We start from the raw sequence: 24,903 nt of genomic DNA, 5'->3' as shown, positions 1-24,903 counted from the left end.
TGTCATGTTTAGTATTTGCTAATGTAAATTAGATTGTATATTCTGGGTATCAATCACTCCGGGAGAAAGAAAAGTGTTATTAAATATCATACCAGCTGTGTGGATAGCAGACTGACAACTAATCATTAACGGAATAATCCTGAGGAGTTTTTACTTAGTGAATTCCATGGTTACTGTCTTTTGATGAGAGTATCATCTTGGAACTGGTCTTTGAGAGCACAGCCAGGATGCTGGGACTCAGGGAAGTAGTTTAACAGAGCAGCAAGTTACTAATATTCTGGTACAGCACTATCCCTCTCACAGAATATTCTTCTGGAGAACTAAGTTCCCAGACTTAAAGTGTAACTGTGCTGCTGATGGGATGTGCACACAGAGCATGATCTTGTAAGTAATGAATTTTGACATCTTTGATCATTTGATGAGCAGTTGCATTGGTAAGCCCTACAGGGAGAGACCACCCTGTTTCACTGTCTCCAGCCAGCTCTTCATGATGATGTGTGCTAGCTCCAGAAAGCTGACTGATGTGTGACTAATTAAAAATACTTCATCTGACTGCCATCTTCTCTTGCCAGTATTCTCCACTGTAAAAACAAAGCTGTAATATGAATTCTAAATTGAGAAACTGTCCAGTCAGTTTCCTTGCAAACCTGGCAAATTTTGTGATTGTTCAGATTTGGTATCCCTCAGTGGCCACTTTGGTGCTAATTTCAGTTTCTTAACTGCCAAGATGAAGCAAAATTTCTTTTCTGATGTTGAAAAGAAACATGTGGTCTGTGCCACTGTAGAATATCAGATTAAAAAGATGTCAAGAACTAAGTGATTAGACCCTTACAGAACCTGGAATCCTTACTCTAAGGGAAATTTTGCTTTAAGGATACAGTAACTAAAATATCTTATTCCAGCATGAAATAAAACACCCACTCACAAAAGTCAATTGCTTATGAAGCAAAATTCTGAAAGCTTATATTTAGAACCACCATGGTTTGTTCAGATGCCTTTTTCATTTCATGTTAGGTAATGAGCCATTTTCAAGTAAGGTGATAAAATGTTTAATCCTAAAAAGAGTCAAAATTATGCTTTTAGCATTTGGAAATATGTTTTAATCAAAGATGACAATTTGCTGTAAAGGACTTTGCTTTCCACAAGCTGTTATTTTATGGCAGAGCTTTTCATTAAAGTGGTTCCAACCAACTTTGTTACAGAGATCTTCCTGGGATTGTGCAGCCAGCCATCTCTGCAGCTCACTCCCTGACTGCTCAGCACTGGGATTGCCAGGCTGGTTATGGAGCTGAGGACCCCACATGCATTCCTAAGCTATATATTTTCCTTCTGAGTCTTTAGGGATTATATGAATCCTTACTTTTTTGTGTCATGTACTTTCCTAACTTCTTTGTTCCTAACTCTCACCACTGAAATGTTTTACCTCCATGAAAAATACCTCCCGGCTCCCCCAGAACAAATATCATATTCCATCATTGACTAAAATTTGAACAGTTCTTGAAAATGGTTTTTATTATGGGTTCCTTTGGCTACATTCTTCAGGATTTAACTAAGCTAACTGTCCTGGTGGCTGCTTCAGCTGGTGTCAGGAGCCAGAGATAGGATTGCCTTTGCTACAAACCCTGGGAGTCTGTTCAGGATCCAGGTGCTTACAGTTTCAAGTGACACTGGGCAGTGCTCAGTATCAGCATGGGGGGTATAAGACTATACCTGACTGATGCTTTTTTTCTTCTAAGTATCATTCCACTGCTGCCATTAATAGGAAATTGTCTGCATTGGAGTTGGGGTCACTGCTGCTGGTAAATTCCTGGAGACAGTGTGGAGCCTGCTGACTAAGAGACCATTATGTCCTTGAGGAATGTGCTGCCTCCTGGCTCACTGCTGCTGTTCCTTTTCCAGTCCAGTAAGCCACTGTGTCTGGAGAGGTGAGATTTTCATGGGAAAGGTGTTTGGGACTAGTTGGAAGCTGAGCAAATGAGCATCTGACCTCAGGCGCTTGCCTCTGACAGGAGAGAGGTTTCAGTTACCTGTTCACTTCTGCCCACTGAGCATCAAACTTGGCCCCAAACGTGCCTCACAGAGAAGCAAGTGGATGTTGATTGCAGTGACTTACTGTTTGGGACATACCAGCCCTTCACCCAAAGGAGTGTGGTGAGATCTGGGAGACACTGGTCAAACAGCTGTGGTGTCCCACTTCTGTATAAGCTTGTGGGCCCTGTGAAATGGAGAGCCATAACCCTGCATCCTTCCATCTCGCCCCACGTTGAATGCTTGTCCTGGGAAGTGGCAGACATCTGGGGTGAGGGTGAAGTGGGGCTAAATTGACCCATCTGAAGTGTGTTGTGTAGGTGTGTTCTGTAGCTGGCCCCAGCTGCTAAGGTGGAAGGGGCACCCTGTGACAGTCACCTGAGGTGGTGAGAGAATCAACCACTGCTTACCTAACTACAACTAGTTTTATTTCTTCCCTCCCTCCCTAATAAATAGTTCAACAGTATTTTTTAATGATGTAGAAACTTGATGGAATAGTAATAGCTGAATGTGGTTACAATGTAAAAAATTATTCTTGCAGAACAAATATTTCATTGTGTGCAGAACAAATATTTCATTGCTTATCATGGAACCAAACAATAAATTCAGTAAATCGTGCTGTAAGCACTAGTCTGGCTGCTGAATCTAGGCCTAGTTTGCAGCATAAAATGCAGATTCTTCAATATAAGGATGTATAGATTACAGAGTCACTATTAAATTCTTGTTCTGCAACATTTGGTATAGGATGTTGTAACTACTCTTCGTCAGCGTGCTAGCAGCTGTGACAACAGTGAAATTGGTTGAGTTAGTGCTACACCCGAGATTGTGTTTGTTTTGAGTATGCATACAACTTGGACATTGACTGCTTAGCTTCTTTTCTGTATTCTTCTGTGTGACAGTAATCCTGTCACTGTTGCAAAGTCATAGCTAACTTTACAGGATTAGTTTTGTAATTAATGAAGAGTTTTGAGTTCACTGAATTACGCTTCTCACAACAGCTGTGCCATGAGAAGTTGATGTATTGGGACAGTACTTGTTACATAAAATGCTCCCTTAGTATTAGAAACAGGAATTAATGTGATAGATTATTGTGCGTGGGGCTTTTTGTATTACTTATCAAGTACTATTTGTAGTACTTATATACTAATATGCCTGGGCAAAGTAGTTCTCAAACCAGTGATGTCTTATTTCTGTAGTACTGCGGTAACTTTGGAAGGTGGGATTTGATTAGCTCAAACTGAAGAGGCATGCAGTCATCTGGAGCAAGGATGCTGCTGTTTGCTGACAACAGCCAGAACAGCCTGTTCTCTGTCTACAGTCCCTGTCAGTCAGTCATGACATCAGAATTAACTGTCAGACACTGCTGTGGATATCCGATCAGTGGTAAAGTTTGGTTAATCTAATAGTTCCCTGAAAAACTGGAAAACCTTTTATGTAGTCACCCAGGGATTATTGTAGTTAAATGAGAGGAGGTGCCAATTTCCACATAGGTTCAGGAACAGTGTGAAACAACTCACCATCCTGCAGCCCAGCATGTCTGTCTGGGCAGGGTGAGTGTTGGCCATGGAGGGAGGAGTGGGGTGCAGGGCCCCCACTGAGCAAAGGGCTCAGCCTGAAAAGTGCTTGTGTGCTTTGCTGGGAGGCGTTGTCAGCATCCACAGTATAACCTAGGAGTTCATTTTGTTAACTGGGAATTTGTGAGGAAGCTGGCTGCACAACCAGTGCCAAAGGCCACGTGGGAAGGAGTGTTGCGTGAGAAGTGCGCCTGAGTGTATTGATATTTCACAGATCTTTAGACACTTTTGAAGTGACGTAGATCCTGCTCTGATTCCTGCAGGTAGTGAAAAGCCATGGCATCTGTGGCAAATGTTGGACAATCAGGATGTTAAGATTGCTCTTGTGTATAAGCTCGCAGCAAGGGTTGCTGTGTGAGCTGCATAACTACAATACCATGTCATTGCAGTCTTTAATCTCCCTCTGACAAACATTTGGATGTAGAAACAGCCTGAGAGAAAAAGTTGTGTGATTAGATTATATGCATAGTCTTTGACACTTGCCTAGCTTAGCACTACTTCCTCTTTTATTCTACTGGGGGTTACACTTCAGTACAAGTAACTGCGCTGTTCTTTTTCCCACTGAAACAACCTTTTTTCTTTTTTTTTTCTTAAACCATTGTGAACTTGTAGGAGGGTTAATGGGGCTTCACTGAAAATACCCAACAGGGTACATGGCCTTTAAGTAACACAGATGCATTTTATCTCCAAGTGGCACATGCTAAACATTCTTTGGTTCAAAGTTAGTCTTTGAAGAGAAGATTTCCTGAGTACTAAAGATCAAATGGAGGATAACAGCTGCCTGGAATAATTAGTGCTAGGAACAGACTGATTTATGGAGCATCAGGCAGTGCCAGCAGCTATGTTTCTGCAGCTTTGTGAGATAAGCTTGACATTTAAAAACAAGGTGCTAGAAAAATGGGCTGTGAACTTGGTCTATTTGGATCAATAGTCCTGCTTATAGTTAAGTGCTGGAGCATCTCTGGAGGAAGAGTTAAATGAGAACCTCAGATTTTAAAATGCTTTTCTGCTTGAAGCTGTTAATAACCTGAATGTGACTTACTGAGCAGTAAATGAGTGCTCTTCATATATCCTTGGAATTTGCCAAGGAAGTCAAGTCTATGTTCCATCTCCATGTTACATCACCTTACTTACAAACCTATCATTTGTATCTTCTTTCTTAGTAAAAATTGGAAACTTCTTGCTATGTTTTGCCAGCAGTGAAACAGCCTCTAAATTTATTTCTCTATAAATTATTGTTACCTTCCTAAAATCACAGCAACCTGGTACTGATCAGTGTTTTCCCTGCCATCCATACAATACATATGGCCAAACTACAGAGCATGAACAGTTTTTGGTTCTTGGGTTGGATTAGGCATCACTGATAGCTAGCTAACATTTTAATGTGGTCTGGGTTTTTTTGTGTATGGTTTTGGTTGTTTGGTTTTTTATGTTGTCCCCCCTCCCCCCCATGTGCTGGTTTAAAGGTAAACTGGCAGGGGAAATGAACCCAACTCAAAAAAGTTTATAAGTCAGAATAACAATTTAATAAAAATAATGCAATAAATACAATTACACAGACAAACAATTGGTTTTAACCCACAAAACCCAGATGTATAACCCAGCACCCTGGGGCATGAACAGAGTGGTGTTGGTTGGGCCTCCCTTCCTGTGCTGAGCCCCACGTGGTCCTCCTGAGTCCAAAAGTAAAAGGAGAGGGAAAACCTGTTGGTGAGAGTGGTGATTGCAGTCTGGTCGAGAGCAGTGACTGCAGTCCAGTTGGGAGTGGTGGTCGCAGTCCAGTCCAAGTTCCGGTCCTTCTTTGGATCCCACGGGTGGTACAGAAGTCCCAAGACTCCAAGATTATATATCCTCAGGTTCAGGCAGAAATGCCCAGTACCTCCCTCAGAGCAGGGAGTTCCACAATGGGTGTGAGGACAGGAGCATCCTCCTATCTCACAGGCCTCTTAACACCCAGCTTATAGCCTGAGGAGTCAGGTGTGCTCTGGGCAGCTGCTGTAAATGGTCTATTGATAACAGTTTCTGAGAAATGGCATGGAAGGGTACAGAATACACAGTTTTGGGTTACACCTACTCAGTGATGAGCTGGTCCCAGCTGTTCTAACTAGGACACCCCAATATGTTACTGCCAAGTTCTTGTCTTGTCCAGCATTCATTGGCAGCCTTAGGTCCTGAAGGAAAAATAATTATACAGTGGCGCTAAAGGAAGTGAGAGTGGGGGAGTAATCAATGTACGTAGCTGATATATTTTTAAAACATATACGAATATGAATAATTGAATTATTACTAACATTTGTAGTAATGTCTAGAGAGGTCCAGTGAAGTCAGGAACCTGTTGAGCTGGACAAACTGGACATCATTGGGCAAACACATGGTACAAGGCTCTTTGAAAAACATAACAAGACAAGACCACTTGAAGGCTGGTAGGAGAAGCACATAGTCAGAGAAGTGAAGCGAGTCTTCCAAAGATACGCAGTAGTAAATAAACGAACAGAGCTTTGCTGTTAGCAAACTCGTGCTTGTATGGTGTTGTACATGCTCAAAATCAATTTTAATGGCTCAAGGCTTCAGTACTAAATGAGCCTTTGATTAATCCTAAACACATATCCAGTTCAGTAAATTTGTCCTGTAAGAGTGGGTTATGAACTGAAATGTTGTCATTTAACTGTTGAGTATAAAAGCTTGGAGTAGTAATGTTGTTGGAACTGATAACTATTTTTGCCTCTTCATCTCACAAATTTCAGCAAAAAACCCATCTGTATCAAACTCGCTTACATTACCAATGTGTGTACTTTTTTCAGGAAGGAGAGGTGGTAGTTTGAAGTTCTTTTTCTTTGTTAGTTGCTTCTGTTTCCAAGATATGGAAACAGAGACCTCTCTAGACATTACTGTAAATATTAGTAATATTCAATTATTCATATTGGTTAGTATATGTTTTAAAAATATATCAGCTATGTACATTGATTACTCCCCCACTCTCACTTCCTTTAGAGTCACTGTATAATTATTTTTCCTTCAGGACCTAAGGCCTAGTATCTATTGCTGCCAGTGAATGTTGGACAAGACAAGAACTTGGCAGTAGCATATTGGGGGGAAGGGGGGGGACCAACTTGGAGATATGCTCTGTGAAGCTATGGCCCATGTGGGAGATGAAAAGAATTATGTCATCTGGAGGACTTGGGGTTGCAATAGCTTCATGTACACACAAAACTTTCTTTTAGGAACTATTGGCATCTGCAAATGGGAACAAATGTATATGTGATCAAAGAACTTGAGTGGTGTTGTAGGACTTCCTATTAGCTGGTCAGGGTTTGTGGTTCCAAGAGCTTTTATGGGGCTTATATGAGCTTCCTTTGGAGTAGACACCATCACCCTCCCCAGCCTCAGAAAGGGTCTTGTTTCTGTTTCTGTGTAACAGAGCTCTGTCCATGGAGGCCATGTGTAGTGAGAGAGGGAGGATCTGTGCTGGAAGCTGGATTCTTACCCTTGGGCAATGCAGGACCAGCCTGTCTCTTTGCTTTGTGTCTAATGAAAGCCTTCCATGATCTGAGCCTAATCATTGATGGATGACCTTAGTGTTACTGCAAATAAGTACTAAACGTATAAAACCATCTATGTATAAAAGTGGTCCTGTTTCCATAATGTTTCCTGGTCCAAAGCAAAGACATTTTGTCATTAATAATTTTTCTGACTTTGGCAATTACTCTTTAATCTAAAATCTTTCAAAGTGTTCAGTCTCTGAACAAATCTTGTCTTGGGGACATAGGATTTTTTTGTTTTCTTTCATTATTTGGGGGGATTAGAATCTTGCTGTTTCTGAAATAGCAGTTCAGATCAATGAAGCTGGCAATTCACACTGTAAAATTCATTTTCTATACTAGGTGCTAAGCAAATAATCAGATTCTAATAAAGGAAGAGCAGTTCAGTTTTAGAGCTGGGACCTGCAATGACCTTCATTTTTCTGCAACTATTATCTTAACATAACTACAAATCAAACCTGTCAGAATTCTTTTTTCATGTATTGGGTTAGATTTTCTGCTGACTTGGTGATTTATTTTTTTACATTACCATATAGCATTTAAGCTGGATTCTGGGGTGTGAATACTGGCCAAGATATGCATTTACTTCATATTGTTTAGCAAGGTTAAGGAACAGTTCTTAATTTTTATAATCATACTTTTCTTTTTTTTTTTTTATATAAGCCTATTCAGGAAATTTTTTTCTTACTATTTTGGTAAGGAACATATTTTTAATTCTGTGCTTTGGTAGAGTCAAATAATTTCTCTGACAAAAAGAAGGTAATTTGCTCTTTGAGACTTCAAATCATTGCTTTGTATTTAATTTAAAAAGTGTTTTCTCTATATTTTATCGATCGTGTAAGTATTGCTGTGACTTGTTCCAATTGGTAACTCTAGACTTTATGGTACTGGTTACTGCAGCAGTTAAAATATATTGTTACTTTAGCATTGTGTGACATGTCTTTTACCTTGTTCATGAGATGCAACTATCATCTTAATGTAGCTGCATATGATCTGCTTTACTGTTATAGCTGGCACATGAAGGCAGTAAGTAAAATAAATTGATTCTCTCCCTCCTTTTACTTTCTTTATCAGAACAATACAGATCACTGCTCCTCAAGTGGCAATTATAACTTTAGAGTTTATTTATGCATTTGAAGCAAAGTGGAAAAAGATAGTAAGAAAACTAAATGCTGTTGTTGAATTGCACACACACCCAATTTCACCACGTGGAAAGATCTATCCACTTGTCTATAATTTTTCTCTGATTAAGAGCTTGTTGGGAGCATTTGGGACATAGAAAGCTTCTGAAGTTCTTTTTTTGTTGGGTGTACTTTTGTCCTTTTGGAAGACAACATACAAAGAATTAAACACAGAGGTGAACTTCAGTGTTTGATTAATCACAGGTGTTCACGAGTGCTTGTGACTATGCTTTCTTTATTATCATTTTTGATCTGTTCTATGTCTTCCTCTCATTGCTTTAATATCCAGAACTCTTCACAACCTACTTTTCTCTCTTTTCCCATCCTTATAATTTCTTATGTAGTATTCAAGGTTAGCTCGTGCCTCCTACCTCCATCCCACATGTTTTAAAACAAGTACCTTCTCAATTTCTCCCCATGTTGGCATTTTCTTATAGATGTTTAACCATGTTAAACATGCTAATGATTAAAACCTAATCTCTCAGCCTTCTTATTGACGTTATGCCTTCACGGTGTCCCCTGGTACTCAACTTTGCCGTAAGTCTACAGAAACAATTGCAGCTCTTTTGTTAAGACTATTGCCCACCATGCTTTTCAGTATCATCTGGCTGTCTAACTGTGCTCCTCTATATGCTAATGTGTTTTCTTTTTGCTTATTTACTTTCTTTTAAAGCAGGTGGTCTGCTTTTCTGCTGTGCTTTTCTGATGTGCGTTGCAATACTGCTGCAGCCCAAAATTAGGATTCATGGACACTGCAGTGAGTACAGATAGCTTTTATGCAATATCAGGCATACTCAATTGTATAAGTTTGTTGTCCTCTATTATTGGCATAATAAGGTGAACTTACTTCTGTCTTGCGATCAAGCAAAATTATATTTAATCCCCTTTTTGTTTCCCTCATGGATAGTTCTGCGTTAAATCTCTGCCTTGTCCTTTCCATGCAGCTGTTGAACCTTACATTAAGGTAAAGATTTCCACTTCACATCTGTTTTGTAATGTCAGTAGGGGGTTTTTTGGTTGTTGTTTTTCCCTGAAATATTTGAGGTGCCTGTGATCTGTGGTGCACGATGTTTAAAAAACATGAGTCAGTTTCTACTTTTCAGGAAGTTTTTCAGTTCTTTCCTTTTAAGCTCTGGGAACAGCCAATTCTCAATGATGGGCCTAGACTGAAATAGGCCACCCTTTCTTATTACCCAGCACATTGACACGGTTTGCTGTTACTTGTGTGCTCATGCTTACTGAATTATCAGCAATTTTAATTCTTCTATCCTTAGAACCAGTTTGACATAGGAACTCCAGATACTACAGAATACTAGCTGATTAGTTGTGTGGCGATGAGAGTTGGTGGCATAGGAGAGTTAATAATTTGTGATGTAAAGCATTTGAATATTAACATATTCAGTGTTAGGTTGATGTGATTATCTTGACAGGTTTAAGACAAGCTTCTGGCTTACTGCTGAGTGATTTTCTAAAGAACTCAGGAAAATAGGGGCTTTGTGCTCTGCTGGATTGAGCATAGGTCTGGGAGATGGGTTCATGCAGTTCTGCTGTTGCTGCCCTTAGACCTGGTACTGTAACAGATGTCAAGTCTTTCTGCACCTCCTTCATTAATTTAAATAGTTATATATCTGCAAATGGAGAGGGGTTATGGGCAGGTTCAGGGGGTTACAGGCATGTGTGTACTTCTCTTTTGGCAACCTGCAGTGCTTTTGAGGACTTTCATATTTTCACCTACGTGATCCAATTGCATAAGCATCTTGTGCAACTCTGTGAACAACCAGTGGATCAAGGGACTGCAGATGGCCTTACCTGCACTGATTTACTGCCTACAAATGTGGTGCTTCCCTAGACTGGAAACTGGTCATCACAGGTCCACCCCATTGTGCTGTAAACTGCCAGAAACTGCTTTCACAACTGATTAATGGATGTATTATATTTTCAAATGTTTTCACTAATGCTGGAAAATTTTGACATACTTCTCAGGGCATATCTGCCAAAAATTTCAAGAAGGGATATGACTATGAACATTATTCAACTTGTAAATACACTTACTAGTTGTAACTGTCCATCACTCCCAAAGGATAAATTACAATGTGCACTTGTGGGCCAGTGATGCTGGGGTCAAGGAGACCTGGCTCTATGGAGGGGACTTTCTTTTCTCGTCAATCCTGTCCTAGTGTATGCACGTGTGTAGTACAAAAGGCAGGAGTGGATAGTATGTATGGGAGGAAGGGCTGAGAATTAGGAAAAAACCAAATCAGACCACCGCAACCAAAGATCATAACAAAGAATCTTGGGTATGAAGTTGTCTTGGCTGAATCCTGGTTAAGATAAGCTGAAGGATAGTGCATATACAGTAGTGAGCTTTTTACAGGAGTTACAGTCTTATAGATTAATTTCCTGTTAAAAGATATATACTATAGTGAGCAGTACTATTGTAATGATGGTCTCTGGATCAGTCCTTAATAGATATGGCTAAACAACATGCAAGCAATATTCTTTTTCAGGTATCTTAGCTATAAACAAAGCCACATGACCAGAGATCACTCTGTAGTGAGAGAATTCCCTGGATCCTCTGTCTTACACTCTCCAAGAACAAGTGGGCTGTTTTAGGGCTTCCTTCAAAAGAAGGCTCCATTAAAGAGTAATTATTGTGCCCACAGTTTTTAAAGGGGGAAATAAGTAATGAGGTTATGTGCCTGAAGTCTAAAGGAAGAGGAAACATTTGACTAGCTGCACTCTTCCTGAGGCTAAATCATGTAAATTTTAGCTCTCTGTTTCTGGAAATCACAGATGTTATTTCCTGTCCATTGTGTAGCCTAAATTTGCACTGAATGTCTTTGTAGGCAAGGATTGGCTCTGCACTTTTTGTCTCTGATATCTAGTATAGGACAAGTGAGGTCCTGACCTTTTTTGTGACATTTTATATACAAAGTGATACAAATGATGACTAACGCAATGGAAAAGTTTAAAATATTAATGCTGTGTTGATGAGACTGTAGTTTGCCAACAATTTGTACCATTTTCACGATTCCTACTTGTTGAAAGTGCATAGAATTAACCTTCTCTAGGTACAAGTACAGTAGCAAAACTTCATTTTTTTTATTGGTTCTGGAACCATCCTCTGCAGTAAAGACAACCCTGGATTACTTGTCTGACAGCAGTAACCAGATTGGTGGCAGAACAGAACCTGTTAGTCCAAAGTCCCATTTCTCCTTCTGTATAACACAAATCTGTCCAGTCTTACTGATGGGCTCCCTTGTCAGGTGCTCATGCTGTGGATATGCAAAACAGTGCTACAGACTCTGTGCTTGGCGGTTGACACAGTAGCTACAGGCAGGTGGTGGATCACAGCACCCGCTCACCTGCACTGTCTAAGGTAGCATGTGAGTACCAGAGCCTGCAGACAAAGAAGTACTGGCAGTGCAGGAGGGCGTGCTCTGCTTGCAGGCTGAAGTGGGAGGTGTGCTGGACTGTGCCACCTCACAGACTTCTGTGGTCAAGGGACACGTGCTGTAGCATCTCTGTAGTGCCTGTGCCCCTGCAGTGTCAAAAACCCAACAAGCCAGAGACCTCTTTTCAAGCTGTCAGAGGTGGCTCCATCTTGTGCGTTGGAGGACTGTGAAACTCCAAGTGGGTCGTACTTGTTTTTAGGCCTCTAGGATCAAGCAGAAGGAAGCAGGGCTGGTTTTGACAGAGGGGATATTTATTAATAGAACACAGAATTGGGTAAGATAGGAATCTTGTGCTCCAGTGGTGAAGATGGTTTAATGGGCTAAATGTATTTAAAATAGTTTTGCCTCCTGGGAGAATCTTGAATTGCCTTACCCTTTCTTCCTTCCAACATAAACATATTTCATTCCACGTGTTTTCTCTTGTACATTACAATTTGCAAGTGAAATCCTTTTTTCTTTTGAGCTCATGATGAACTACAATACACAATACAATCAGAACATGTGTTGGTTGGATTTAAAATGTCTTTATTTGCTAACTCTGTAGAGCTATTTGAAACCCAGTGGTAATGGGGTCACATTTTTCTGGGTACATTTTTTGGGCTCTTAAAGGTAGCGTATGAGGCTATGATTTGGTCAATATAACAGGTTTTCCCTTGTGGTTACAATACATTTTCCCCCTTCATCCTATTGATAGATATTTCTTCCTGATATTTGCTGTATTGGCAGCTGCTGTAGTGATGCTGCCTAAGCGTAATTTCTAAAATGTGTTTGGATGAAACATATTACAATATTATCAGACCATATATTTACTATAATGGGTACATGTTTTTCATGAGTACATGTTGCTTTAAGTATTTTTGCCAACATATATGTCCAGAAGTGTGACAAACAAGCTTTTTGTCCCCAGATTTTGACTGTTTTACTGGGATGTTGTGATGCAAATCAGAATTAAGGGAGATCTGTATGCTTTTTTGTGAAATAAAGGGGAGGATGTGGACTTAATGAAATACAGTCACCCAGCTAAAAAAATGTCTTACCATTTTTAGTCTTGATTACAGTAGTCTTCTTAGCACACATCAGAAGAGAAGCAGTAAACTATGCCTTCCACTAATCCTGGGGTTGGTAATTAAAGCTCCATGCAAACAGATATGTTCTTTAAAAGCAAGATTGATCTGTGGCCCCATTTCTGCTACTGTTCCTGTCACTGCCCCATCTGTTTGTGCTCATTCTCCCTTTCTAGCTGCCTCTGTTTTACCTTGTTGTCCCAGTGAAGACAGAAGAGGGCTGAGGAATGGAGAGGTTTAAAGTACATGGAGTTTGTAAAATCCTGGCAGTGATCATAGGACCGACCACCATAAGGTTGACTGTAACAAAGGAACAAGTTATACATATGAACTAATATTTCTTAAGTTCTCTGGCTTTAAAATGGCATGGGTAGCAGATGGTGGTAAGACTGCAAAGAGGTACTAAATGAGGAGGTAAGGTTTTTCAGAAAGTGACTCTATTGTGTGGGAGGGAGTACATGAACTACGGGGCGGGGGGAGAAACAAAGTCTCGGGTTGATTATTACGAAATACTGGAGCTGAAATATCTTGCTTAGCCAAATGCTTTGATATTTTTTTCCCCTCAAAATCCTTTCTGAATGTCATCTCTCTTGTCAGTAACTGCAGGTGAGGACTTGTGGATGTGAGAAGACTTCTGTGCATTGGCGTATCAAACTAGATTCGTGATGGCAAACATGTCTTGCCAAAGACAAATTAGAGGCTTTGACTGATCAGTGGTTAAAATCCAGTGCCATCCACTTTTCTAGAAACTAGGCTCTAGCCCTTAAGATATGTATATGTATGCTTAATGGAAGGGTTATCCCTGTCTCTAAAATCCATCTGTGCTAATGATCCAGTGAGTCATCAAACCCATTAGTATGGTTTGGCTTCTTCATTTTGTCTCCTGAAGTTCAATTTTGCATTTTTTTTCTTCAGTGTTGTGTTTATTGGCTGGCATGCGGGAAAGCTCCATAATGGTATGCTGGTAGACTTGGAAGTATCCATGTCCCGAGTCACAGAATGATTGTCCTGGTTGTTTCCAGTATTCTTATAGCAACAAGATGACAAGTAGGAGAAATACCAGTAATGGGGATACCTAATTCTCATTTTGAGAGCTGATTATCCTTATCAGTTAAATATTGATGTCTTAGAGCTGATTGGTAATTGTTTAAAAATTGGAGGTAACGTATGATTATGTTCAGTTTAGTGTGATGACCGATTCTCACTGTATGGATAAGGAGTGGTTTCTGAAACTTTGGCTATGGCTCCTGAGACTTTGGGCAATGGCATGTGGTGTTGAGTTAGTCAGTCTTGAAATGATCCAAGAATGATATGGCGCTATTTGTGGATGGTGCTCAAGCAAGGGAAGAATAATATTAGAGACATAATATGGCTATTTCTGTATTTAAATGTTGCTGGTACAGTCCCATTGGTCCATTCAGTACACCTAGGGAGACTAATTGATTTAAAATTTGATGCTTTAACTACTAAATCATCATCTCCAGCTGGCACTGAAAGAAAGTGATTTGCATATCTACATCAGCAGGGAAGTGTCACCTTTGATAAAAAAAGAACCACCGACACACAGACTTAATTATCTATTCGGAGTGCAAGCTAGCAGCTCAAATGTAGTGACTTTTCTCCAAAACTCAAACAGATATTTAAAGAGTCGTGATCAAAATCACGCTTCTCTGAAAACGTAACAGTGACTTCTAAAGATAGCTATAACTGATCTTAAAAAAGGCTTGATTCTGTGTTTTATATTGTGTATCTTTTATGTAATTGGCTTCACTGCTTATCTGTTGCCAGTTTTCTCCTCTCTATAATGCGATTGAGTAAAACATCTTTTTAAGAAAGGAGCAAATTGTTTCAAAGCTACAGTCATTGGAAGGTAGACTCAGACTTCTGGTAGTTTGGTCTTTGAGCCTGACTAATGTGGTGTGATAAATCTGCTCTCCTTCCACAGAAACACTGTGTGGTTTAGGTTGTAAAAGCTGTGATTATTTCAAATGCTCTTCTTTCTTGTCAATCGAACCACTAGTTTGAAATTCTGTATTAAACCCTTTCAAGATGCTGTTAGACCAAAAAGTAATGGAAAATGCATCTAATAAAGTGCTGTTGAATAGCTTCTTTGAACTATTTAGTGCATGGCACATCATTGCTTGTAAGTGCAGTTGCAATTTAGATTCATAGAAAAGGCTGTTATAGAAAAGGCTGAGAATGTCCAAAGGCTCTGTGCTGGAGAGTCAGAAACAGATACTGCACAGCCCACTTGCTTGTGCTGCTGCTGAGGCTGTCCATAAGCAGCTCTGGCTGCAGGACCTGATCCAGCTTGCCCTGGCATTGAGATGCTGTTATATTCTTCACTCTCCCCCTGTTCCGTGGTCTGGTAGTGCTTGTGGTATTCCTTCCCAGGACAGCTTTTTGAAAGGGGCAGCAGGACTATCTATATGTGTCCAGCTGTAGCCCAGAGAACTACACGAGAAGACTCTTTGGTGGATATTTAGCTAATTTCATTCTCTGGAGAAATTTCAGCATTGCCGCCTGTTAACAAGCGTCAAGCGAGCTGTGTCCGTACTGCTGTCGAGTGTCTCCATGCAGCCTGGGGGGCTGTGCAACTGTCCTGGAGCCCTTTGCCAGCGCTGAGCCCCACCACCGCCGCCGGGGCTCCCTTGATTTCTAACCAGAGCTCTGCTTCCCTTTGCCCGCTGCATCCCAGGTGGTGCTGGAGGAGGAGAGGCTGCTGCTTTACTCAGGCAGTGATGCTACGATTGTGGGCGGGAACAGCTTTTTTTTTTTTCTTTCCCCTTTTTTCCTTTCTCCTCTCCTTGTCCTCCCTCTTCTCTCCCGCACTTGGACTTCGCTGTCTGCAGTGCAGATCCTCGCCTGCCATGCCCCCGGCCCCGCCGGCCTAGGGCGAGCCCCCGGGCACCATGCGGCAGGACAGGCTGACGGGCTCGCTGCGGCGCGGGGGGCGATGCCTGAAGCGGCAGAGCTCGGGCGGCGGCGTGGGCACCATCCTCAGCAACGTGCTCAAGAAGCGCAGCTGCATCTCCCGGACCGCGCCGCGCCTGCTGTGCACCTTGGAGCCAGGTACCCGCGCGTCCGGGCGAGGCAGCGGCTGCCGCCCCGTAAGCGGCTTAGCGGGGCGGGGGAGCGGCCGGGGCCGCGGAGGCGGCGTGGAGAGGAGGCAGGCGGCCGGAGGGCGATGCGGGCTGCGGGTAGGCGCGGCGGGGCGGGGGGCAGCGCCCGGGGGCAGCCCCGGGCCGAGGCAGGTGCGGCGGCCCCGGCGGGGCCCGGCCGGCGTGGGGCGCCGCGGTCGCGGCCTGGGGCCGGCGGGGTGCGCGGAGCGCGGACTCCGGGGCCTGCGAGGGGGGCCCGGGCTGGGGAGCGGCGGAGCCACCGCGGCGGGGACGAGCAGGCCCCGGCGGGAGGCCGGAGGCGGCCGGGGCCCTGCAGGGAGGCAGCGCCGGGGGCTCATCCCGCCCGGCCGGCGGATCCTGGATCCGCTCTCCAGCTCTCCCGTTCCTTTCCCTGCTCCTCCCGCCCGGCGTCGCCGCCTCGCAGCGCTTTTGTGTCGTTTGTCCCTGCTGCCTCCCTCCCTTCTCTTCTCCCCCGGGCTCGATGCCGCAGCTTTCCGCCAGCCTCTCCCCGTGGTGCCCCTCAGTCTCCCCAGATAAACCTACTGACTCTTGACCTGCCGAAGAGCCCTCCTCCCACCCAGCCTTTGTCTACTGTAGGGTATTGTCTAAATTCGAAACCGTGCCTTTCCCAAGGGAAAGGCATCAGCTGTGCAGCTATTTTTCTGGATCTTGCTTCAGCACTAAAATCTTTTAAGAACCAGGTGGTCAGCCAACAAAGTATGTTTGCTCCAGAGAGGTGGGCTCTCAACAGAAGCATTGATCGGTGATCATTACTGAATGCTAGATTCTAGTAGCCTGCCGTCAAAATTTTGGATTTTCTTTTTTATGAAATATTAGAAATTTAAATTCAATTTACAGTGTTAGAGCTGTCACTTGTGGGTAAAATGTTGTTGATCTGTTGCCTAGTCATAAGCATTTACAAAGCATGCAAGCCAGAGATCCACTGAAACATAGAGCAATACATGGAAATATGTGAGGATCACTTTCCATTGTGCTACCTGTGTGTGCATCAAGCACACAAAGCTGACTACTTCCGTGTCTGAGATGAGTTTCGGAGGCTGTTATTAATTCTGGTACAGGTTTATGGGGTTGCTGTTTTCCAGATTTCCTGACTTGTAATTCTCACAGTCCCCTGCTGCAACAGTAGTCTGCTAATATCCCAGCTTATCTGGATAATGACATTCTTTTATTTACATTCGCACAAAGACCAGGGGATGTGATCAGAGGCATAACCACAAACACCATAGTCTTAAAAATCCCACTGGCTGGGGTTTCCATATGTAAGTAAAGACAGTAACATTCAGGATGCATGCTTCCATAGAGTGATGGAGATGGGGCACCTGATGAGCCCTTAAAAAATATGCTGGATGAAGTTTCCTTCAGATTTACTTAGTGTCTGTATTGAGAAGTTTCTGTAGACTGGAGGTTTTAGATGTGCTTTGATACATCCCAGTGAGCTCTGGCTCCTGATAGAAGTGATTTCATGCAGAGTTACTCAGAATGTTACTTTTCTTTCTCTTTTTGCAGATGAAAACCTACATTTAGAGATAAATTGCAAGGCTAAGAATCTTCCTGAAATAACAGGCAACAGTACAGTGGTAGTTTACATGGTCACTTTTCTTTCCCCATGTATGGGCTCCCACTGCACACAAAGTTGCTTTAGGCCTTTTTCCTCATATATTTTTTTATAAAATATTTATGGGCTTTCTGTGGGAGAGGTTTCAACAGCTGTGAAGTACAGCCAAGAACCTATAGTAGTGTACTTTGTAAGTTTAGTTTAAAGCTATGGCTTTATAGATCACATATGTGCATCAGAACAGATCATCTTCCTACACTTCTTCTGGTTTAAAATTTCTCAAAAAATCCCAGAGTTTGCCTCATCCTTTTGTTTAATGTTGCTGTGGGAGAACTGGGAATTTGATTCCTTCACCCAGGTGCTTTTCTCCCCTCTTGTGGTTCTGTGCTACATTTTGGTCATGCAGTGGAAGACAGCTAGGATTTGGGAATCCTAGGGGAATAATCTTCCCTCTTACAGCCTTTTCTTGCCAGGAGTCACTGTATATTTTACATGGAAAAGCTAATAGGACTGGGTTTTGTGGGGTTTTATCTTTTTCTCATTTTTTTTCTTTTATTTTTTACATAACTTTTCTGCAGTGGTTTCTGGTGACCTGCTTGCAAGAGCATCGAACAGGCCTTATTTTAGCATACCCCTACCTTTCAGAAATTTGGTGCCAAATTTACCTTTGTGAGTGCTTGTATTCGTGGAGCTAATAATTCAAATGTGTTCCCAGCATATTCCTGCTTACATGAGCTAATATGCTTCTCAGGTATGAAGAATCAGTTGAAAGTGTATGAACTGGTGGTGATGTTTAATATGTCAAATGACACTATAGCCTGGCTGGTTTGATGTAAAAGGGCTGAGTTGTACAGACAGCACTTAGAGTAGGAACTATTGCTGCATATGTGGTACATTTCTGCCAGGCTGTCCATGTAAAGGAGCTGGGAAGAAAAGTTTTCCTAAGACCCCAAAGGGTCTTTTCTGCAAAAAGCATATGTTTACATGATGGAGAGGAATGTGACCCAGAGATGGAGGATTGTCAGAAAGGGGAAAATCCAGTGAAAATGGGTGCAGACCTGAGTAGGGTTCTGTGGATGTGGGGTACTGAGGGGGAAGGAAGCTATTGGGGAATCTAAGTTAGTTTGTGGAGAGGAGGCAACTGAATGCAGAATTAAAGGGAGTTGCTGGTAAGATGTAGCAGATGATGGAAGATTGTATGTGGAAGAAGCCTCTGGGGAAAGACTGGCGATGATCCAGGCAAAAGTAGACAGGATGAAAATAATAGAACAGTGCAAAAAAAAAAATAAAGTAGTATGTGCAGGGGTGGGAGATTTGTTAGGAAAAGGGGAATGATGGAGAAAGGAGGTTTAGGAAACCAGGAGAGATTGGAATAGGGATAGGCTCTCATTTCCTTGAAGCTCTAAAGTCCAAGGACAAATTCCTTGAGAAGAGTGCAGAAACTGCATGTAGCGAGATGGTTCTTGTGCCAGAAGTAAGTGACAGACAATGAGATGCTGCCTGCAGTTTGCTGGTTGCTGTCCTGCAGATGCCCTGAGTGGGCATAGCCTTGCCTTGCTCTCTGTACTGTTTGTGTTCCAGCTTTTTTTACTTGCTTACTCGCTGTATTTTTTTTATTGAACAAGGTTGTAATTTTCTGGTTTTAGGAAATTTATGGGTGGGAATGAGGAACCCTTCCTGTATGGGCTGTGGCTCACTCCCCATGGCAATTCTCCTCTCCTGTCACAAAATTGTCATTTAATTTGATTTTGAGAATATTTCTAACAGGGAACAAATAAGGGAAAACAGATTCCATGGCTTCTGCAAGACGTCACAGTGCATGGCCCGACTGAGATGTTCCTTGCCATACTGAAGACAGTGTGCTGTGTAGTCTGGTGTTACCATGTGATGTTATTCTCATTTATTGTAATTTTCACACCTGTCTTAATTGTCTACCATAATTTAATAAACTTTTGTAGATGGAGGTTCAAGAATCTCATTTTAGTCTCATTTAATCAAGAGAGACAGCTACCTGGGCCCTGGTGTGAGCTCCCTGGTCATGATGTTCATGTAATTATAGATAGATTTTTCCTTACTCTGAGGTTTTGTCTTACTGTGCTTGATCTTTTGAAGACCTGGCAGTATCTGCTTGCATCTTTCTTAGGAAGCTTATAAGACAAAGAGAGAAGTTGTTACTGGGATCTTTAAGTCTTAGAAAACTGTGAAGTGATTAATATTTGGTTGCTGAGTTGGAAACAAATACATGGCTATTTTGGAAGGCTGTTAGTTCTTTGCTACAAGATAGTGTTAGATAATGTCAGCATATGTTTCCTTAACAAAAGGAATTCCCTGCCATGGTATCTTTTTTAACGTATTAGGGGCTTTTGCAGTACTTATATTTTTTTTTTGCTTGGGAATGAGACTCACTTTTTCTGATTTCAGCAAACGTGATACAATTTACTTTTAGTGGGTTACTGGCATTGTTGCATTGCTTTGAATTACTTTGAAGAGATTTATCTTTTAGGAGTCCCTGCTGAGTGCCTTAGCGTTATGGGAAGGAATACTAATAAACAGTTACTTCCAGGATTAGCTGTTAATCCTTTAATGTTTTTCAAGACATATATATTATGGTTATAAGCCTTTATTTTTTTAGATCTAACAAGCATGTCTTTTAGATCTGAAGCAGGGAAATGAGAGCACCAATCCCCAGTCTCAGTGATGCAATTCTAAAACACTAAAATTCTAAACAATATCAGGGTTCGTGTGATTTTTTTATTTTCTTCACTCATGCCCAACAAAGAAAAAAAGAAAGCCTTAAAGAAGGCAGCTTTGTCTTCAAACAGCAAGGCTTTAAAATTACTTACCATCACTTCAGTATGCAAATGCTGAAAGGCATTTTACATTCCATAATTAGCAAATGCCACTACAGTTTGGATTTCTGTCAGACTTGCAGGCTTAGTCCTCTAAAGCACTGAATATTACTGGTGAGTTGGTTAGCATGGATTTTATATACTTAAAACCTTGCAGGATTGTAGTTTGGTTTGCCTGTATGTGTGTGTATATATGTATATATGGATATTTATATTTAAAATGTTTGGCTTTATATTCTGCAAAGATGAGAAGCTATGCATAATATGTTTTTAAATATGGAGCAATACATTTATTAAATTATGGAAGGAAAATAAAACAAGGCTTTATTCTTTGTGCCAGCAGACTGGAGGGAGGGGATGCAGTGTAACGCTGTGTTCAGCACCTGAGCTCTGGACAGCGGCATTTGAAGGACCAAAGAATTGTACATTCAGATTGTGGGATAGAAAGCAAATTAAACGTGTTATTCTTTGTGTTATGGCATACTCTGGTGCCATGTTGGGATCCACTTGACATCCTGGTATTTATGTAATATTTTATGAACTATTAGTAGGCTTGCTTTATAACAATTAAAATTATTTGTTCACGTGACAAAATAAAATCTAAGCTTAAATGAGAATACTGACAAAATGTGCTTTATGTTCTGAAGAACTATTAAAAAAATTACATCCTGAACAATAATTTTAGCATCCCAAAGTTAAGAGTTTTGAGTGACTTAATGTCAAGAAGTTGACATAGATGAAACGAAACTGTCTCTGTACATGTATTTTTCTGTGGATGCGTATGACAGGTTGTAGGGTACTCATATAGTTTGTAGAATAGTGGACTACACAAATTTTATTGAAATATGTTGTGCCAAACCACATCATTAAAGAGGATATTACTGCATTTTAAAAAACTTCGTCCATGTACTTCTTAATGTGTGCCTTGAATCCACTGTGAGGACAAAAATTCACAGAAACCAGTTGAAATGTAATTGTTGAAGCAGAATTTTGTTTTCTTGTTTCACCTGTGGGGTTTTTGTGTGTATTGGTTTTTTCCCCCTTTTGAGCTAAATGAAAATAATGACCTTTTTTTTTTCTTTTTGTTTCTAGGGGTTGATACAAAATTGAAATTCACTCTTGAACCATCTTTAGGTCAGAATGGTTTTCAGCAGGTAATTTGAGTCATTTTCCTCTTGAGTTTGTGAAGGACTGTGTTCTCTGCAGTCAAGGTGCTTGCCCTAGTTCAGAAGTGCACCTGTCATCATAATGTCAGCATATTATTTGCAATTGCATCAAAAACTTTTCCATTCATATTCAGAAAATGCAATAGGCTTTCATTGTTTACTTGAGTATCTCATAAGTCTTTGAGTCCAAGAATGTAATACTTCTGTTACATCATTAAGTAATAAATCTATATTTTCCCTGTGAGTGGATTAAGCAGTTAAACTCTGAAATATGTGCAGTAAGATGAAATGAATGTGCATGTCTGCAAGGTTGTAGATGTTGATATACTATTGCATTAAAGTAATGATGAATTTCCTACGTTTTTGGATGCTTTTGCTTTTAGTGGCATGATGCGCTCAAAGCAGTGGCCAGACTGCCGACAGGCATCCCAAAGGAGTGGCGGAGAAAGGTAGGTACACCTGCATGCTTTGTGGGCCATATTGCCTGTAGGTTTCTCAGGACGGGTGAATGACATCAATATTATCTGTTGGGATATTTTTCAATGAATATTTGGACCTTTTAAGTTGTACTGAGGATTTTTCCTAGTTTACATTCTTCACTGATAACCTTGCAGGACAGCTGGAGAAACAGAGGCGACAGTTAAAGATGGTGTTTTCAGTGGTCAGGTTCTTTCTGCTTGAGGCTTAGGTAACTTAATCTGGTGCAGATATTATTGCTTCATTCTGCCAGTCTCAAGGAATCGCTCTGATGAAACTGCCCCCACAGCTGAAGATAACTGAAAGGAGAACAAATCTGCAGTGTAGGCTGTCACACTTATGGAGGTGAAGTTGATAGATGCTAATGCTGGCAGAATGCTCATAGAAACATTTGATGGGGAAAATGAAGATTGTGTAAATTAGGGAAGTTCAGAGTCAGGAGTGATATAGAATGGTAGAGTGCACTATTAGTGGGAAATTACACTGAGTTAGTGTTGTAGGAAAGGGTCCATTGGGAATTTGCTAAACTTACTTTATTGCTTTCTTCAACAATGTTTGAAGTTCCCTAGCATAAAAAGAGGCATGTCTATTCAACTTTTCTTTAAAACTGAGTCACACAATCTCAGCTTTAAAAACACTATTTTAATAAATAGAATATTTTTTAAGCTTTATAAAATATATGTAGTTCCATACATCTTTGATGCATCAGCCTAAATTCCTTTTTCAGTTTTCTTTTTGCTGTCTTTCCAACCTGAACTGCACAAATCAGGGGAGAAGGAAGCAGAAGACTTAGTGGCATTGTTTTCCTCACACCACTATGAATTTATTTTTAACCTACAACTAAAGTGAATCGTTATATCCATCTAACAGCCTTTTTTATTTCCTGAAATATTCTTTTCCCATGCTCTAGAAAGTGTCCAAGACACTTTACTGTGGTACATGAGTGGCACAGATTGCAGAATCACAGAAGGACTGAGGTTGGAAGGGACTTTGGTCCCTTGGTTGGAGGTCATCTGGTCCAAGCCCTCTGCCCAGTCAGAGGCACCTAGTTGCACTCTGCCCAATCAGGAGCACCAAGGAAGGAGACTCCACAACCTCTCTGGGAAACCTGTGTCAGTGCTCCGTCACCCTGACAGTGAAAAAGTGTTTCTTGATGTTTGGAGAAAACCTCCTGTGTTTCAGTTTGTGCTCATTATCTCTGGTCCTGTCATTGGGCACCGTTGAGAAGAGCCTGGCTTCATCCTTCTTGCACCCTCCCTTCAGGTGCTTATCCAGGCTGTTAGGATCCCCCCAAGCCACCTTCAGTCTGAGTGATCCCAGCTCTCAGCCTTTCCTCTTGGGAGAGATGCTTTGCAACTGGGTGGTCCCCACCATATACTGCTGCCTGGGATTTTTTTCTCCAGATGTAAGACTCGTTGAACTTCTCCTCGTTGAACTTCATGAGGCCCTTTTCAGGCAATTTCTGCATCCTATTGAGGAGCCCTTGGGCTTAGTGTAATCAGCAGATTTGCTGAGGGTATGGTCTGCCACATCATCCAACTCAGATCTCTGTCTTTCCTTCTTGTTCTACCTGCCCATCTCTGTGTTTGCTCACATGTGACCACACGATTCTACCCAAAGAAGTAGCCTTAAGAAAAGGAATGTGGTCTTTTCATTGCCATTCCCTGGTTTCCCAACGATTTTAAGATAGATACCAAAATAAAGGAAGGATTTTGTGTTGGCAGCATGCTGATTGCCTCCTTTGCTGTCAGCAGAAGGAGCAGGATGACATCTGCATTATTGCTGTGGCATGTGACATTTGTTTTTTGGAGCTGGCAGAGAGAAAGAATCCAGTCAAACAACACCATAGGATGTCAGCAGAGCCAAAGCTGCTGGGAGGCGGAACAACAGCATTCCTCCACATGGTGGCTTTGCAAAAGTGTGGGAAGGGACATTTAAATGCAGAAAACATGAGATTCTGGGAACTGTCTATAAATTCCTTCATCATGCAGCTAAGTGTTTAAATCTGTGGGAAGTGTCTAAATTGCTTTTCTCACTTGAGTGAATTAATGGCTGATACAAAACTTGATCAATTTGCTTTCATGATATCTTTCAGTTACCTGGAGAAAGATCCTTTATTGTTACTTGTTGTCATTGTGTGATTTGTCATGTGTCTTTCATGTTTCAGGAATTTTTCAAATCTTTAATAACGGTCCAGCCTTTGTCATAGATATACATGCATAAATCTGTTCTGGTAATTATTAGGCTTTCAAAATAGTCAAATTGTTTGTTTCAGAATTCCCTGTAGCACCAATAGGTTAGGAAGCCCTCTTGTAAGAGTAAGTTACTCTGATCCAAGTGATGCCTTTAGATCAATCCCAAATGGTTAATATTAGATACTGTTTCTTCTGCAAAGTTGATCAAAAGAGAATTCTGGTAAAGAGAAGCACTAGCACCTTTAGATTTCTTTTGTGGAGTTTCCAGGAGATGTATCCATGGTTGAGTTTGAGGAAAACCAGCAGCAGTGTTACCCTTTTGTAAAACTCCTTGTAGGTTATGAGGATAGAAAGGCTGAACTGAAAAAGAGGGTCCTTGCCTTGTGCTTCCATCATGCAGGGCCCCTGTGGTTTCAGTGTCACAGTGGACTTACATCTTTGTAAGCAGTTCGCAGATCTGGGCACTTAATGCTGACCTTTTCCTTCCTTTCTGATTTAGGGATCGAGGTATTATTTTAATGGTGCAAAAATTGTTGTAGATATAGTCCTCTTCTGCATATTTCAAGGAGATCACATATGGGTGAAGCTGATGAGGTTAATCTAACAATATATATCAAAACTTTATATTTTAATCCAAGAAATAATTAATTTTGTTGACTTTCTTTGTGTATTTCTAG

General features: G+C 41.3%; 1 protein-coding gene across 7 annotated transcripts in view; it reads left to right on the top strand.

The window, feature by feature from the left end:
* The window catches only part of TBC1D30 (TBC1 domain family member 30), a 53,887-nt gene that overhangs the window by 10,099 nt on the left and 18,885 nt on the right, over window positions 1-24,903 (top strand). For 4 of the 7 annotated variants that reach the window (XM_064655771.1, XM_064655773.1, XM_064655770.1 and 1 more), the window contains exons 3-4: window positions 21,481-21,542; window positions 21,938-22,003. In XM_064655771.1, the coding sequence (XP_064511841.1) occupies window positions 21,481-21,542; window positions 21,938-22,003 (128 nt within the window). Of the gene's footprint in view, window positions 1-15,609; window positions 15,914-21,480; window positions 21,543-21,937; window positions 22,004-24,903 lie in introns of those variants that run through there. The other 3 variants (XM_064655774.1, XM_064655775.1, XM_064655776.1) reach the window with 3 other exon arrangements.

The sequence above is a fragment of the Pseudopipra pipra genome, chromosome 5 (genome assembly GCF_036250125.1).
Source record: "Pseudopipra pipra isolate bDixPip1 chromosome 5, bDixPip1.hap1, whole genome shotgun sequence".
Classification (NCBI taxonomy): domain Eukaryota; kingdom Metazoa; phylum Chordata; class Aves; order Passeriformes; family Pipridae; genus Pseudopipra; species Pseudopipra pipra.
This window is presented reverse-complemented; position numbering and strand designations above follow the sequence as displayed.